The sequence below is a fragment of the Bacillus rossius genome, chromosome 12, assembly GCF_032445375.1.
Source record: "Bacillus rossius redtenbacheri isolate Brsri chromosome 12, Brsri_v3, whole genome shotgun sequence".
In the NCBI taxonomy this organism is placed as follows: domain Eukaryota; kingdom Metazoa; phylum Arthropoda; class Insecta; order Phasmatodea; family Bacillidae; genus Bacillus; species Bacillus rossius.
Genome location: NC_086339.1, coordinates 15774182 through 15793553, shown reverse-complemented (window position 1 = coordinate 15793553; position 19372 = coordinate 15774182). Strand labels below are relative to the sequence as shown.

The window sequence follows — 19372 nt, the reverse complement described above, 5'->3', positions numbered from 1 at the left end:
GACCTACGCAAATTTGCGTTATTAACTGGAACCAAAACTATCCAGAAATTTTAAGTATATTTTAACGACCTCCATAATAGGTTCCTGGGTTATTTGATACACAATAAATGACTGGCAGTCAACAAAAAAAAAAAAACTTTTAAAAAGTTGCGTTCCAATTGTGTTAAATCAGTACAGATGGCTAGGGTTATGCATTTTCCGCGAAATAAAATGATCGCTCATTAGACTGCAATAACGTATGCTTTGAGATAGCGATTTTCCCCATGTAAGACGGCCGTCTGCAAGAGAAGCCGTCGCTCTATTCGACCAGGCCTTTCAGGACTCGTTTACTTCCGCACTGGACGGCTGTGATTGTCGTGCTGACAGTAGGCAAGTACCTGGAATAAAACCCAGCCAACCACGAAAAAACAGACAATGCTACGAAGTTTTTAACACACAGCTGGTTTCGAATTCTTTTCGCGAGAAATACGTGGCCTTACAGATGACGCGATGTAGCAGCAAACAATCAACGAATGACATTGTCGTGCTTATCAAAAGGAATGTGAAGTCTATCCTGATGTCAGAAAATAATGTGAATTTTGCAGGTAGGTTTACTTCGGAACCTTTTAATTCATCATGTAATAATATTTAAGTTATTCATTTTTCAATTTGTAGAATGTTAAACCAACGTAATTTAACTAACCGTTGTATATATGTCACTTAATAGTTTACTTCCCCCCCCCCCCCGTTTCCTGCTCATCAGAAGAACTGAATTAAATACAAAATCGAAATTTTCAGGTTGAAAGTCAATGGCACTGGCTTCTCAAGAATATACAGTATTTTTTTTTTCGGAGGATTTTGTTTACTTTATTTGAGCGTCAAAATAACTTTTCTTGCGGTTTAAAGCCACACGGTAGTAGTATGTATGTGGGCATAAAGACGATAATTTCAAAATTCTTAATTTTTAACATAACAATACTTAATATTAACGTATAAAATATTTTTCATGCTCTAATCACCTAAATCCCACAAAATGTACTCAACTAATATGAAAACAGTATAAAATTAACATTTTAAAGGAAGTTATTAAAACTTTAACAATACATCACGTTCTTTCGTAATTGTCGTAATGTACTCACATTTAAAATTTAAGAGAAAAGAAATATGATTGGAGATTTCAGGTTACGACAATTTTTAAAGAGCTCGTAAATAACAAATAACTAAGAAGAAAACTCGAACATTTCACCTAAAAAATTCGATTACGTATTTCGTTATCCCACACTAATACTATGCTTATAGAAATATATAATCCATAATATTAACATACATTAAGGACTTTTATACTTACTGAGAAACTTAATGTATATTTTATAAACACTATCCAAGTGTAATTAAGAACTGTGATAACACATAAAATACAACCGGGTAGATATTTGACTATTCGATATATATTTATAATGATCATTTAAATTCGTCTGTTTTCATAAATATACATATATGCATAAATAAAAATATGTACATATATAACGTTAAACCTCGTCTCTTTGCATATATATGGTAAAAATAATGTGATAGTAAATTAATTGAATTTTGATCAGATTACATATACACGTGTGGTAACAACCACTATACTTAAAATTATTCACTGGAAGAAGGAATTTAATAAACTGTTTACCGTTAGCTAAGTTTGAATTACAGAAAAAAGTTGTGTTTTGGCCTTAACGAAAGTTAAACATAAGTCAATTACAGTTCTGCGATGGTAGGTAATTAAGGACAAAATTATATATTCCAACATACCTGGAGTAAAGCTAGCATTAATAGGCCCATGCAAAGTATTGAAAATAATATGACTGTGTCAAAGTCCTAACGGTTCGTAATTTAATGACAAATATAATAATTTAGGTAGTCACTGGGGCAGCGTACATCGAAAGCCATTATAGAAAACTGAGTTAGCAATAATTAAATAAAGACTTATTTTGAGGTTAGGACTAATAAAAATATTCCACATAAACACACACACACACGCACATCCTGTACACATTGAAAATAATTTAATAATTAGTAGGATGGAATTTATATAGAATGTTTCAGTTAATAGTAAAATCGGCACTGTATAATATATAAAATACATAACATACGGAAATGTTATAAGGTTAACTTCACGCCCAAGGATCTCCCAAGCAGCCACACCGTCACAAATCGTGCATTTATGCCCGAGAATCAAAAAACGGAGAGCCCATACGTGCTCTTCGTCGTTTCGTTTATTTACGAGCCGCTCTTCGCGGTCTATTTTTAGTCGGGCGGAGTGTGATAGAATAGGGCAGCCTCCCCGCCGCCGCCGCAAGAGCCGGCGAGATGTCAAGAAATGTACGTAGGCTACGTCAGATGCTCGCTTACCTTCTGTTAGCCTTCCCCTGGGCCTCCCCGGGTAGGGGCAAAACCCGGAGATAAACACCTGGCGGCGACTGTTTCTTTTCACAAATCGGAGGCACTTAAAACTTCCGGGGTCTCTGCTGCGATATGGTCCGGCGAGACACGGAAAAAAAAACCGCACCCCCACACACACACACACACACTTGTTTATTTTTTTTTTCGGAACGCGCCCGGGAGAGTGCGATGTCAATTAGGAAGCCGCCCCGCGGCCGGTCCGCCCGCGCCTACCCTTTCGGAACGCGCGCATCCACACAACACGCCTCGCTCGCGTGCGGGGAAAAAAAAAAAAGGAACGCCGAAAGGTTCCGCTGACGTTCAGACACGGGAAAAACCGACAGCGCCTCAACTACCTCGGCCCGGGCAACCACACTGCTGCGTGCTCCCTTTTCCCTCCTCCTCGTCGTCGACGCCTTTCTTCCTTTCCTACTCTCCCTCTCCCACCCACGCACCGGCTTTTTTTCCTTCTTCTCCTCCTCTCTCTTTCTCTCTCTGTCTACCCGACAACCCGCTCGGGTTTTCGCGACCCGGGCCCCTCTCTCTCTCTCTCACCCGACGCCTATTGATTTTTACGCGTGGTTCGCGTGCGCAGCCGCCAGGGCGCAGCTCCGGCGCCGCGATCGTGTTTTGTTCGGCGCTGCGCACGCGCGCCTCTCGTGCGGGGGTAACCAGACCGTTGAAGAGGGGGGAAAAGAGGGGGGAGGAATTAAACGACACGACAGTCGCGCTCTCTGCTCTCCGCGGCCGTCCATTCATCGCCCCTTCGCCGGCTTGGCAACACTGCGCGGTCGGATGGAATAATTGCCGGGTGCCCGCCCCAACGAAGAAGTTTATTTCCCCCCCCCCCTTTTATTTAAAAAAAAGTGTCGCACCATGTCCTTATTGCGTTCCTCGCACGAACGCCAGTTGCACTACTCGAAATCCCACAAAATGTTCGTTTGCCCAATAACGCGCGTGATTTCCATCCTTGTTAATCCAAAGTGCGAATCACAAACTCCTGAAGCGTTTGCCGAGTCAACCCCAATGCGCGATTTGCAAATGCGCGATTTGAAAATCTACGAAATCTATCCTACTCTTATTATTATTTAGATTACAATAAGTTTTAATTTCGCACCCTAGTCAGGTGTTAGTGAGGTGGGATAAGTATGATGCACGCTAGTGCTTCTAGCCCGGCATCGCTTCTAAGCGCAAAGCTGAGGACTAGCGCGCAGTCGTCTAGTCGTACATACAACCATGAGATTTTAATGGTAACCATAACATTATATTGCGGGAAATTAATATAAAAGTGTAATCAAAGTCTCTTTGAGTGTTTTTAAGAATCTATACCGTTTGTTTATAACGAAAAACGGAGCTCGGAAGTTTAAATACGCCGTTTGTTTATACGGAAATCTAAAGAACTCTTCTTTGAAATGTCCGTAAATTCTAATAGTGTAGTTACGTTTAGTGAAAATATGTTTGAACACACATATAATTTTATATAAATAAATAACGTGAAAATAAGGAAGGTAAGGGCAGAAATATTGAATAGAGAATATAAAAAAAAAGTTATTTATATTTAAATTAACACAAGTCAACGAATTTGCGTTGCACAAATTTTAAACGAAAGCGCGCTAGTGCGATGGAAACGGAACGAATTGCCGTGCCATACGGTGCGCGGCGAGCGAGACGCGGTCTCGGACACAGACGTGGCTCACCAACCGACTTGCCCTCTCGTGGCATTGTTAACGATGCTATAGCATGATTCTTGTCTCCTACGTAAGATGCCAACATGAGCTTACGAATTTCCCTCAGCAAATGTAAAAGCCAGCAGGTGAGTTTGTTTACAAATGGTATATACAACGGAGTGAACAGAATCAGTCCGCTCAAAAAATCTTTACCTAACTTTTTCCTGACTCTTGTTCACCAAAATTTCGACTTTCCAGGACTACGTTTAATATGTGTGTGTGTGTATATATATATATATATATATATCTTATATATAAAATTCTCGTGTCACAGTTTTCGTTGCCATACTCCTCCGAAACGGCTTGACCGATTTTGATGAAATTTTTTGTGCTTATCCGGTATCTATGAGAATCGGCCAACATCTATTTTTCATCCCCCTAAATGTTAGGGGTAGTCCACCCCTAAATTTTTTTTTTATTTCCAGTTTTTGGTAGGAAATCACCATGGCAACGGCTGTTGCTTTGTTGATGCTTCATTCGTCTCTATGGCAACGGCTATTTCATTGTTAGTGCAGTCCTCATCACCGTTGAAATTTTGCAAGTACTTTAAATATCAAAAATTGCCCTTTTTTTTCAAGTATATATATTTTACAGACTTGAAACTTCACAGTAATGTTCCTTATGTTACGCAGGATGACATTTTCCGAAAATTAGATCCCATAGCATAGGTGGTTAAAACCAGGCAACAGTGGGTACTTTGTCTGCATGAGAACAGTATTTTGCATTGTTCATGCCTTCTGCGTCTCCATGGCAACGGGCATCGCGCGGCAGTGGCGTACCCACAAGGAGGGGCATGTATAATGAGCGGCGCAAGAGTGATCTGCCTGTAGACTGCCGTAGCGAAGAACGGGTATATCAGTTGTACGTTGCGTGCACGAGTCGGGAAACCATCGGTGCTATTCATTTTTTCTCCGGTACATTATACAGCATTGTAATAAATTTTCAATGAATTTTTTATATTTACCATTACTGTAAATGGGAGATGTGGCATAATTCTTTTTCCATTAGTATAGCCGTGCGAAGCCGGGTCGGGCAGCTAGTGTGTATATATATATATATATATATATATATATATATATATATATATATATATATATATATATATATATATATATATATATACACACACACATATACACACACACAATTACCCATGTTGCAATCTTCTGAAAGAAAAATAAAATCCATCCTCTGCTATCCTCCACAGCTGGCCTATTTCTCTCTACCCTTTCATTATTTCAAACAGAAACTTACATATGCAATTTTATAGTGTGTATGTCTATGCACTGAAGCACCAAATGGAAAAAAAATTTAAAGTCCGTGATGGCATACCGAATCTTCACATTTACCCCTCAAATTACTATATGACGGAGGAATTTCCATGACTTTTCCAGGCTTTACAGTAGCTTCCCTGACTTTCCCTTAACAATTTAAACTTTCCCGACTTTTCCCTATCTCTCCATGATGTGTAAACCCTGTTAAACATAAAAATATTCAGTCAAAATCCTTCCAAATAATATTGGAAAATAACTTGGATGATAATTAAATTAATAAATGTCATATATAAATATTGTAAATCAAACTTTTTATACTTACCCCGTTTAACGGTACTCCAACATACATTTTTAAAATGTAAATAAGTAATGATATAGCAAAACACTTGCTGCCTTAGCAAAACCACAAGAATGTCATAACCTCAACAATGCACCAACTTCGTCCGCCACGATGCACGTTTTTAACAATTCCACATTTGCAAATAAGCCGTTCATTTTTTTTTTTTAAAATAGTGCGCAGCTTGCGTGCGAAGCTGTAAGCGCCTTTGCTCAACGACCATTGGCTCTCCGGGTGCTGATGCTACGCGCGAATCAGCTGATGACGCGGCAGCCATTCTTCCCAGTGACATTCTTCTCCTCGTTTCCGCTCGCGGCTTGCCGGGTTGGCGCGGTGGTTACAACTGCGGTCACCAGAATGCGCTCTAACTAAACAACTAATTTACCTACCAAACAAAATAATTTCATAATATATCAAAATGCGGATTTTTTATATAGTTTTCCACTCAGAAAATTTTCAAATAATGGTTCAAAACCCATATATATATATATATATATACACATACATATACACACACACGTGTGTGTGTGTGTGTGTGTGTGTGTGTGAAAATATGTAGTTAAGGTCCATAAAGTCCACCAATTTCAGATATTATAATGGTAATAAATGTATAAATTAATAAATTAATAACAAAGTTATTAACGAACAATTGTAACTGATTCACGTGTACCAAACAAGTACGTTGATGTTACACAAATTTAGTCTTAAATTCCTCCACTAATTAATGCGTTGTGGTCGCTTGCAATTTGCTTTTTTTTTTTAATTATGCGAAGAGTTCGTTTCACAATCGCTGCGGGCGAGAACAATTAAAAAGCTTTTCAATTATTGTAGAATACCACGACCAAGCTGATCATGTCCTTTAAAAATTCGTTTCAAATTGCATCATCAGGCTTTAAAGCCGCTATCTCAAACAGTTCAGAAAATAAATAATAGTTTAAAAAACTAAAAAACAGGCTTTATATAGAAAACCAAACTAAAAAATAGAAAATAAATTTTAATAAAGAATAGTGTAATTTTTTTATAAATATAAATTAATAATAGTGTAAATAAGAAAATAATGTATTTTATTTTAAAAAAAGCGTGGGGTGCATGGTGTCAAACCATATAAATATTTTATTGACAGATATGAGTAGAAGGATTATCATTTCGATAATATCTTAAAAAGCACCCCACGCCACGCTCGTCATAAATACAACTTCGCACATAAGTTGGAGAGAAAATTTTTAGGGTACTCTAATATTAAAAACACTCGTAAACATGCATTAAAAGTAGACTTTTTACTAATGTTTTCGATGAAATCAAAAAATGAACCAATGGGTTTATTATAGCTACATAAATATGAATAATAACCCTATTTGAAATGTCTATACATATTATCACAATTTTAATCTTTCTAAAATAATTATAATGAATATTTTTATTCTTATTGTTGAGATTAAGGTAATTATAACATCGGATCCAATCTCAAAGTTGAGAGTTTAGAGTTGCGAAAGTAGGCAAAAGTATGGATTGGTTTGGCCCGGGCAACGCCGGTACTTCAGTTAGTGTGTGACAAAAGAAAAGCGCATACACAACTGCAATAGACAGAAACTCCTCTCATTTCACTTTTGCGTGCTGAACATTGCTCATGGATCTACAAAGGGACGGTGATTACCAGAGACAGCTGCCAGGCAGAGGGGTAGACTCGTCGCTGGGCAGCACGAGAACTATTAGCAATATAATACTGCCTTGAGAGGAGAGGCAGAAACACTCCGAGAAAACAATCACTACGACGGGAGTGTTCACTCCGTCATTATCATAGTCATGGTAAGCTGGTTGTAAATTATGGTACGCTTAGGGCGAGAATTGTGGTAAGCCACGTGGGGAAAAGAGAAAACAAATTACGGTACGCCATATGAGGACTGGGGTAAAATTATGGTACGACGAACGGAGCTTATGAACAGGATGCGGTCACTTAGTTCCTGGGCACAGACAAACAGCGAAAGTGGAACAACAATGCACTGCACAGCCACTTAGGTTTAGTGCAAGCAGAATGAACTGTCCTTCAGCATTTTCACGGCGCGACATACGCGTAAGCATACATACAGGCCACTACGTCCAGTGAAAAAAAAAATGCAGCAACGTAGTTGCCAGCGTTAAAACTTCATTAAATCCGAAATAAAAATGATATCCAGGTGGGAAAGCGAGGGTGGGGTATCGTTCTCATTTCGACTACAATTATTAACATGATAAAAAAATCACACACACCCAACCCCTGACTTCCCATACCCTTGATTTGTACGGCACCAGCACTATGAAACTTGAGCTTCGATTCTTGGTGTTTTCTTTTACAGTGATTTACGGGGGAAAAAAAAAAAAATGAGTGGATCTCTCCTTCCTAACTCCAGGCATCCGCCCTTAATCTAAGAACAAACAACTTTACGCGGTGCTGACAGTATCGCAGCAGCATAAAAAAATTAGATGGCTTGTTTTCCCTCCGTGTTTGAACGGTATGGATTCGGTTCCCCCTTCCACAGGTAGGTGCGGTGTTCCACCGCCGCAGGCGCCCCTGGCGTGCGCCCCACGAACTAGAACCACCCCGCGTGGTCCCGTGCGACAGGCAGTAACAATGATCACACAGCCGGTAGGGTGTCCACAGTTAGTACTTTCGTACTAGATCTAGCACTTTTATAATTTTTTTAGTGGTCTAGTACATTTACGCTCAGATCTAGTACTTTTTTTCTTTAATATAATAATATTACATGAACTCCAATATGTTTTATTATTAAGCGTAATTATTTTTAAAAACTATGAAATTTATGTGTATGTGGTGTGATATTTAAGTTCGAGCATTGCAATGTCATAATAGCTTCCTAAATTGTTAAAACCATAAAAAATTATAATTTAGTACTTTTTTTTCAAAATCAGTACTTTTTTCTCCCCTAAGTTGGTACGAAATATTTTTTCCTTGTGGACACCCTGAAGCCGGTACACGAGACGTCAAACAACTCCTCCGGCGGGGTAATGAACTACTTCCAGAGGTGTTTAAGGCGCCTGCCTACCCGGACACACGTAGGGAGTGCTGACCTCCAGAAGAAACAGCACACGCGATTTTAGAACTGTTCGAGATACCAGAGTGGTGTCTGATGAGTAGTACAGTTTCCGTTTTTAGAAGATTGTTTCCAAAAATATTTTTTTAGGCATCAAACCATTGTTCAAAGCACTCAAAAAGGCTTGACAACTTTCATCTTGATTTCTCCGCCATATAATGTTATGGTCACCGCTGAAATTTTCATGGTTTCCCTAAGCAAGAAGCACGCCACTTCACAGCCTTGCGCTTAGAGGCGATACCACGCTATAAGCACAAGCGAGAGTCGCACTTATCACTAAAACTAATACATCTCAAACTAGTCCTTCGCTCCTTTTTAGTTGCTAATCTTTGTCGAAAATCAGGTTCACAGCCGGAGGTCAGTATTTTTTCAAGTCTATTTTGCTTTCATCGGAGCCGTTTCATTGTATAGTTTAAAAATTTCGCTCTGCAAATCGAATGGAAGATTCGATAGTCAACGTAGCTGCTACGTTAGCGAATTCTAGCGGCGGGTGCGAAAACAACGTGTGATTCGCGTCCACGAGAAAAAAAGTTGGAAACACAATTTCCGTATTATTTTTTTTTTACGTTCGCAATTTTTTAAAAATAATTCTACGTTAAATTTCGCGTCCAAGTTTTGTATTAAAAGTGTATATGCAACGTGAAAACGCTTGAATTTTCTCGTTACCGAGGTTAGAGGTTAGACATCTCTGACGAGTACTGAAAACCCCGCGCTCACGTTTTTTGACGTGACGTCTAATAAATCGATGAACGCCGGCTACACGCACGAAAAAGTGTCCCTTTACGCACATTGTCCCGTTACGATGTGTCCCGTTACGCTCATTGTACGCTTGCGCCGCATCTATCTCTCTTCCACTCGATTGGAACAACCATCGATTTGACGTTTTCGAGGCACATTAAACTTGAAACACTCCCATTCGTTTCATACTTTTCCTATCATCGTCCTATCCTTAACAGAATAACACAGTTTGGAAGAAGTTAAATAGCAATCATGTATAAAAGTTATAGTTAAAATAATCTCTTCGTTAAAGTAATAAACATATTTGAATTAATGAGTGCAAATAAAAGTAAATCTATCAATTAAATTGTAGATTTAATTTCACTCCTTCTTTGTATCCATACAAAATAGTGATAATTCAATTTTATTCATAAAAGTATGCAATCATTTCATGAATGTTTTGTTATGACGTTGTCACGTTAAACTATCGTCCGTAAACCGACTTTACAGACAACCAATTTTTTTTTTACTGCGTGCATTTTCGGCGAGCGAAAGAGAGAGAGAGAGAAGATTCGCAGCTGTGCGCCTCCCTAGCGGAACCACCCCTTGTGAGCTGAGGGGCCTAAGCCAGACAGCACGGAGAGTCTGCCAGCACAAGGGGGGGTAGGGTAAGGTAGCTCAACAAGAGGGCTCGTCACGCGCCAAGGGATGTCATGAGGGTGAACATAACAGTGATCCATTGCAGGATAAGAGGGTTGGGGGTGGCGCGGTTCCAGACAAGGGAAAAAAAAAAAGAAATAAAAGGGCGGTGTTATCTCTCTCCTGCACGGCCAGTGAACAGCCCCTCGCTCGCTGCCACTCACAGCTACCTACATCAGTCAGTACGCCTCTGAATGAGGGAGGGGGAAGCTACCCTTCAAGTGCATTTATATCACCTACTCGTTAATGTCCAGCATGGGTTGCAATGCTTCAAAAAAAATTTTTTTTAATTTGTTTGAAGTACGTACACATATACAGAGCATATCTCGACATATCTTTATCTACCTCTCTTTATCTCTCCTGTCTCTAAATAAGTAAAAACCTCCCTCTCTATCTCTCCTCTATATACCTATATCTTTACATGTTACTCTATAGCAATGAAAATATTAAAATCTATGTTTTAAATACCTATATTTTTACTTATCTTTTTTTAACGGTCACAGGTGTGACGTGGGTACATTAAAACACGCGCGTATTCAAATGCAGCGTTTTTTCTTCAAAATTTAAAAGCAATCGGTGAAGAACTTGCGGAGATGTAAGATTTTTAACGATCGAAAATTCACATTTTAAATGTGTTTATGTTGATATAATGTCCATCTGAGTGAGATATTTCCGGCCTGCAACGGTAAACATTTTCCAATCAAGAGAACATTACCACTTAAACCACATCATCAGCACAGAATCAAGGAATCAGTTTAAAATCTCTCTAAAGTACACATTGTTTATTAATAGTTGTGAGTTACAAGAAATTTTTGGAAGAAATACGGATTTACATGCTTATTGTGTGTTTAAATCTACTAAATGAAGCAGTAAAATTAAGAAGCAGTTCTAAAGTTAAATTTTCATACGCATGTAAGTAAGTTAAAAATATGTATACAAAAACTATGCCATACTAAAGAAATAATTGGAATTGTTTTTTTTTTTCACGTGTGTTTTTTTTTTTTAGCACTAGAGTAAAATTACACCAACACTGAAAGTAGTGAGGTTACACCAGCATCAATAAAGAATCTGTAGCCACGCACATTTAGTGTTAAACAACACATTTTTATAGTGTACTGAAGTGCTTCAATAGTGTACCTTTTTTTTTATTTAAAAAGGAAGGAAGGCTGAATTTGAGTATGACAACAACACAGAGAACTGGTTTGACTAGGATCTGTTCAAGTAATAAACGTCATTCAAATACCAACTATCCTCAAACACAAAAAAAAATGTTTATTGAGATATCATTATGATTAAAGAAATAATGTAAAAGAATATACATAACACTGGCAAATTCAAGGTCTCCCAACTCTTGGTATGGCCTTTTTACACAGTCGTTAACAAAATCAGGCTAGAACAGCTTATACAAATATAAACAAACGTCCACCATATTGGTATGTGAAAATCAGAAAGAAGAAAAATGGTGGGGGGGGGGGGGGACGGCTTCACGTCTGACGGCTTATGATTAGAGACCGGGAAAATTCACGGATTCATTACGTAATTTGATAAAATTCAAATAAATATACCGTTGTGCTGCTTCTGCCATTGGGCCACTGTTAATCTGGAGAACTTCGGGCCAATTGGAGACCTTCAATCACACAAGTATCGAATCACAGGCCACCCAGTTGAGACAACTCACAGCACAACAGCCAATGAACACGTGGTACTTGCCCGAGCAAGCAGATGATCGTGGAGTATATCTATCCTGGAAGTCATTGAACCCGCGAATTTTTCTGGTCTCTGCTAATGATTAGGGCCATGCAGAATTCGCGAAAAGATTCCGAGAATAGTTATAAGTTAAAACACTGTAGTACCGTCTGTGTTTCGTGACTGGGTGAATTTATTTCAGGTACATGTCGACTATTACAACGCCAATCACAGTAATCTAGTGCGGAAGCAAACGCGTCGTGAGTGGCTCGGTAAGACAAGGCAACGACTTCTCTCGCAGACGGCCGCCAATCACAAGGAACAAACCGCTGCTGAGGGTATTCCTTTGTTGCAGTCTAATAGGCGTTCAGATTTATTCGCGAAAAATGCCTGCCCCTACTAATGATCCATCTGTGTCATTTTCCTATCTCTGGTTCCACAATATTTTACGGGAACTCTCAAAGTCATCCAACTTGTCAAACTATAACACGGCTGGGCTGATGACGTTCTCGGGTGTCGTCACAACCATCCCAGCATTGTGCGACCAACGTTGCTGGATGCTGTTCGGAAGAGAAAGGTTTGACAGTGTGACAAGAGTCCTGCTTTGAAAAACGAAAAGGTGAAGGGGGATTGGGGGTTGAAATGAGAGATGCGGAAAAAAAGAGTGGTGAGGGGGGAAAATAAGGCGGGGTTGATCTGGCACCCGGAGCGGAAGAGATAAGACACGCGCGAGCTGCCAACTCCCTCGCAAAAAATTTCCCCCCGCGTGCCACTTGCGTCAAGTCGCCAGCTCGACCCGAGGACATATGCAGGCTACAGGTGGCGGGTGGACATCGACATTTCCAGCGTTAGGCTGGGCGCACAGTTGTAAACATAACAGTAGCAGTAGGCCGAGTGAACAAGATTTGACCGCCATGTTTTCCAACCCACTGATTCACAATAACGCATAGGACGGTCGTGCTAATAGGAGGGAAATGAACATATTTTATTACTGTTACAGACGCATGGAGCAACAACCAATGAGAGTGGGGCAAGAAGCCATTTTGGCGGGACTAGAGAACTGTTCACATTTATCAATAATACTGTGGCAAGAAATTGTCTAAATAATAAAATGCCCAGATGAAATTCCTGGTATAAAAAAAATTAATCATATTTCTCATGTCACTGACAAAAATTTTAAATAAAAAAATGTCTCGTGGTTAGAATGATTAACTAAAAATTTTTATATAACCCATATTTATGTATTTGTTGAAAAACTGTTCTCACAAATTGCTGGTTAGATGTCACGGGATAATCAATTGGTATTTAACACAGTTACTTACTATGACTGCCAACAGTCGAATACCTCGCGAAATTTCATTGGCTGAAATTAAGAGTTAAGATTTCACTTTTGAACAGGTCGTGAGCACAGTCGTGCGGAAAAAAAAAGAACTTAGTTTTAAAACTTTAACGTACTGTACAGCGAGATGCCAAGAAAAAATACATTTCACTTATCGTGGGGTTATTGGAATAAGTGAGTAACTAATATAAACAGTTACAAGTATTTTGCTGTTAACAATAAGACAAAATTGTACTTTCCAAAAAAATTTAACGTCTGGAACACCTTTAAGAAATATGATTTGACACAGAAACCGTTGGTTGGCTTTAAGGGCGTACACAGTAGGAGGGGAGCGAAATACTCCCCCCCAAATGAAATTCTGTGTACGCTCCTGATTATTACGAAACTACCAAACACCAGAATTTCAAATTTGGACTCACTAACTTTTACCAATAATCTCATTACAGATGCGGATACAGGTAAAAAGAATATATATAATTTACGTATTAAAAAAAATCGCATTCATAAACTTCGGAAGGATGAGATATATTCCCCCCTCCCTCTTGAGATAGCTAGATGTGCGAAGCCACAGCCGTAGCTAGGATTAGACGTTAAAAAAAAGGGGGGGGGGGTTTCCATTATTACCATTACGTTACATAACCAAGCATGGCTGCAAATTTCTGCCCCAACCAACTTTTCTTCCTGGACCACCCTTCTTGTCCTGTACTGAACCTGTCTTGCAATAACGAGCCCATTTCCATTTATTTTTCCATGGTTTCAAGTAAAGAATTTCCTGACTTTCCCTGATCAATTTACACTTCCTTGTATGTTCCCTGATTTCTTCCCTGACTTTCTGGGATGTGGACACACTGGTGTGTGTGAACAGCAACGCAGTGAACAGAAAAGTGCAGATTACACCAAGATGTGCAACACTCACGCGCCGTTCTGCTGCACGAGTCTCCCGCTGTCTACGGCAACGCTATGCCTCTGCGGCTGCTGCTCTTTCTTCTTATTGCCTGCGAAAAAAAAAACCTTCAATCAAAACACACATTCAGGAATCAAGTATGTACATGGGTTTCTTAGTTGTACAAAATGCATTTTCCATATGTAATTAAAAAAAAAATACAGTTCACAATTATTATAACACGTGTTCCATTACGAGGTGGAAAACGTAAGCTCACTAACATTTTTTTTTTCAACGTTAAAATTTCAAGTCAAAACAAACGCCGTAATTTTAGTTATTTTTTTTACGTACACTTCCCGATGATTGAATTATCATCTTCAACAATACTTTCACACCAATAAAAAAGTCTTTTTTTTTACAGAGGAAATATTTTTTGTAACTTTCTGTATGTGTACGAATAATTAATTTTCAGGAACTTGTATTATTTTATGGAGATGTTTTATGATTTATTTTAGTGATTATTCGGACTTTATCCAACAAATCTTGGATAATGCTGATCAACCCAGGTAAACTTAAGTTTACTTCTAGCATTACCCGTAACATTTATATAATATAATGCGTACTCTATAATAATAGATTAAGTATGTATGTCTTGTAAGATTGTCACCGTTGCTTTGTAGTGGCACAGTGGCTAGGCCCCCTGGGATGCCAAATAAAATATGTGCGTTATTGCACAGTGTTACAGGTGTGCCACAAAATATACAATGCACGCAACGAACGATTTTGGGTCTCGTTTAGTTTTATGATGATTAGCAACATATTGGTTAACAACATTTCAGAATACCAATTATGTGTAGAACCTATATGTTGTTCAATACGACAAATAGTTTATGATTTGTGCGATTCAATGTGCTTAATTTTAATAATTTTTATTTAAAATTGCATAGTGACACTTTGTCACACAACTACAAATAATAACGCGCAATAATACAATACAAAATAATTAACAGAAGTAAAAACACAGGCAACACTGCAACAATGCAGAATTTATTCAAACAAAGTATATATAGCTCTGTATACATTTAAGTGTTATAAAACTCATACATCCGTCTTGGTTAACTAATATCGCATTGGCTATGGGAAAACACGGGAGGTACGGTGGACGCAACTTGATTTCAAAAGCTCCACGCATAAAAATAATTTATAATTACAAAATATATATATTTAGAATTTGAGTCACTAACCATCAAAGTACGTTTTATTTGCTGTTGACTAACATCTCAGGGTAATTACTTGCAAAGTTCCTCTTTCCGGACTGATTTCAAATTATCGTCATAATATTAAATATTAGGTACACTAAGGGTCCAACCAATATATTAACTTAGTGCAAAAAAAAATCATTAATGTTCATAAATGAGGTGTATCTGGGGCCAGTCACTTATGAACTAAGCCTCCGTCTTCCGATTATTCGTTGGCTAAAATGGTTGAGTTTTGCTTTGTTACCGGTTACTTATCTAACACTGTTCTTGACGGTTTCCCACAGTATTTTTATTGAATATTTCATTAATAATTATGTTAAGATACGAAAGTGAAAAAAAAGCATCAACAAAAAAATGGTCGTTACAATGGAGACTAAGAAAACGCGAGTTTTTAAATTATGTAAAGCTTACTGTCGGAGAACGTCAGATTTTGATCTGTAAAGACCCTTGCAATCCCACTTGGGAGCTGATTATCGTAAAATCCTATCTTAGCGGACACCTAGGTAGCAAAAAAAAATCCTGCCGAATTTCGATGCTGTAGGTCTTATATTTCCGGAGAATTCGTAATGAGAGCGAGTGAGAGAGTGTGAGTGTGATAGTGTGAGAGAGAGCGAGTGAATTTGAGAGTGAGGGAATGTGTGTATATGTATGTGTATGTATATATATGTGTGTGTGTGTATATATATATATAGTACTAGCTGTACCCTGCCACGCTTCGCTGTGGCTTCTTAGCTGAATGTAAAAGAACATAATCCGTTTAGTAAACTCCGTTGAAATCCATGAAAACAAAAGAATCAAGAGAAAACGCTTGTCTTTTGTTTTTATTAGCGGGATAAATGTTCATAAAAGTAAAACAGCAATAAAAAAATGAAGGAACGTTAGAATTCAAAAAATAAATAGCCATAAACCATCTAGGAAAAATTTCGCATCGAATGGTGGTAGTTTCATGTCGATACGATCAGTGATTTAGGCGTGATTGAGCCTCAAACGAAGACCATTTTCATTATATATATATATACACACACACACATATATATATATATATATATATATATATATATATATATATATATATATGCTGTCACCCAGGACGCTGTGAGAGGTTATTGTGATGCCGTGACCAACAGAGAGAAGCAGTATCTCGAATCTCTCTGCATGGCGTGCACTTAGCGGGGTATCACTCACGTCGACAGTGGCAAAAAAAAAAAAAAAATCGAAATAAAAAAGAGCTCTTGGGCTTCACGAAATCTTCGTCGCGTGAAAACCCAAGATTCACTGGCATGGAGTCAAAACCGCCTAGATAATCCGCGTTCTTGCATCTTCGGATATTTTACTCCCTGTTATAGGTAAGGCAAATGGTACAGGTAATATGTGCTACATAAAAATAGCATCACAAAAATTCTTTCTAATTTTCTTTTCCCCAGGAAGTTACGTTATTGCACGGCTAGGTAGTCGTAGCTGAAATGAAATATTGGTTAAATTGATACGACATTCAAAATACTCTAAAAGTCAACAAAATTAATGATTCACGCAATAAATGTATACTATATATATTGAATATTGTATGATATATATGGAATATTGTATAATATTATATATTATATATATTGTATAACATATTTTGTAAATATATTGTATATTTATTCCAACCCCCGAATTTCACGATGGAGCGGCGAACTTCGGATATGTTCGGGACTGTTCGGGCGCCTAACTTCATTTCAATGAATCTTAAGGCTTCCTCTTCTTCGCTGGGTCGTCTGGCGTCCCCACATCTGCTTGAAATATTTAGCTCTTATTTTTTTTTTTTAACCGTCATCTTCGAGTCAAATTTAGATGGCGCCATCCTCCCCCTCCTCCGCGCCATGATTTTCAAACGCCGCGGCGTGACCCATGTCAAACAGCTGACTGTTCAAGGTCGCTCCTGCAGTTCGCGCCGCCGCGCCGGTGTAGCGTCACAGAAGATGTTTCCACATGAAACTCATTTACACCCGTCAGTGAAGGGCCACGCCTACCCGGTCACACACAACACGTACAGAGCGCTTCAGAATAAAAACCACGCGATTTTAAAACTGCTCAACTGACGAGGGTTTTTTTTTCAACCTCCGAAGGAGTATATAAAGAAAGACAATTTTAAACAACATAAAAATTTTACAACAAATATACAACAGGTTCTTACTTATTTTTTTTACGGAATCGGCCAAACTATCGAGGCACTTGTCATATCGTAACACAAGCTTCTCGATGCCTTCTTCGAAGATGTCAGCCGCCAATGAATAGAGATATAGGGCCAGCGCCTTTACCCCCTCTCCATCACGACGCCGCTGTGATGCGGGTGGACTAATAGTACGGCGCATTCCGTCCCACTATTCACATTATCTTGCGATAATTCTTGACGCGGGAGCCAGTGCGCCGCGCGATTAGTCCACCCGCCTCACAGCGGCGTGTTGAGGGAGATGCAGATACAGGCGCTGGCCCTGTATCTCCATTCACTGGCGGTTGACTTCTTCGAAGAAGGCATCGAGAAGCTTGTGTTACGATATGACAAGTGCCTCGATCGTCTTGGCGATTATGTAAAAAAATACGTAAGACCCTGCTGTACTTTCGGTAGTAAAATTATAATGTTATGTAAATGTCTTTTTTTATAGCACATCTGAGGTTGAAAAAAAAAGCTCTCGTATCAGAGTGGTTTACAATAGCGCCTAGGACGGTCGTGTGCATGCTAGGGTTTTATTTATGCTACGGACTAATGGTGCAACAGACAATGAGAGAAGATTAGGAAGACATTTTGGTGGGACTATATAACTGTTTATATTTATTAATCATATTGTGGTGAGAAGTTAAGATATGCTCATGTGTGATTTTTACTTTAAAAATTAATGATATTACTTATAAAAAGTTACCAGCAATTAAGATTTTAAAAAGTTTTAAAAATGTTTCATAGCTAGAATGGTAAACTTTTTTTTTGTTTGCCTTTAACCAATATTAATTTATATAGGTACTGGAAAATCTGTGTTCTCAAACTGCCGGTCAGATGACACAATATAATCATTTGGTAGTCAACATTGTTATTTAATAACACAACTAACAGATGTTGGGTACATAGCGATATTTCCCTGTCTGAAATCAACAGTAAGATTTAAATGTTAAACGATTTCGCAGAGGTGGAGGGAGGGGGGTGAAGCGGTCAGGGAGAGGGGACGGAGGAGGGGAGGTGAGTGCAGGGGTGTTGGAGGGGCAGCCGGCAGATGGCGGCGGTGATCGTGATGAGCAATTTCCTGCGGGGAGCGCCTCGGCCTGTGACGCACAGCGGCTGAGAGATTTCCAGTGCCGCCTCAGGGCTTCTCTCCGCGACCTGCGGCTGGCACTTCGGGAATTCCTATCTCCCTCTCTGCCTCTCTCTGTCTCTCACTGTCTCTCACTGTCTCTCCCTCTACCTCTCACTGCCTCTCTCTGTCTCTCTGTCTCTCTGTCCGCCTCTCTCTGTCTCTCTCTGCCTCTCTGTCTCTCTCTGCCTCTCTGTCTCTCCCTATGCCTCTTTCTGTCTCTCTCTCTGTCTCTCCCTCTGCCTCTCTCTGTCTCTCTCTGTCTCTCTGTCCGCACTCTCTGCCTCTCTCTGTCTCTCCCTCTGCCTCTACCTCTCACTGCCTCTCTCTGTCTCTCTCTGTCTCTCTGTCCGCCTCTCTCTGTCTCTCTGTCCGCCTCTCTCTGTCTCTCTCTCTGCCTCTCTCTCTGCTCTCTCTGCCTCTCTCTGTCTCTCCCTCTGCCTCTCTCTGTCTCACTGTCTCTCTTTTTTCCTCTATGTCTCTGTCTCTCTCACTGTCTCTTTTTTTTATGTCTCTCTCTGTCTCTCTGTCTCTCCCACTGCCTTTCTCTCTCACTGTCTCTCTCTTTTTTTCCTTCTATGTCTCTCTCTGTCTCTCCCTCTGTCTCTCTCTGGCTCTCTCTCCTTCTCTCCT

The 19372-nt window shown here is 39.2% G+C and overlaps 1 protein-coding gene across 1 annotated transcript in view; it reads right to left on the bottom strand.

Moving 5' to 3' along the window:
• Positions 1-19372, bottom strand: part of LOC134537600 (breast cancer anti-estrogen resistance protein 3 homolog) — a 177637-nt gene that overhangs the window by 55107 nt on the left and 103158 nt on the right. Inside the window, exon 5 of the mRNA XM_063378196.1 lies at positions 14191-14269. Within this exon, the coding sequence (XP_063234266.1) occupies positions 14191-14269 (79 nt within the window). The remainder of the gene's footprint in view (positions 1-14190; positions 14270-19372) is intronic.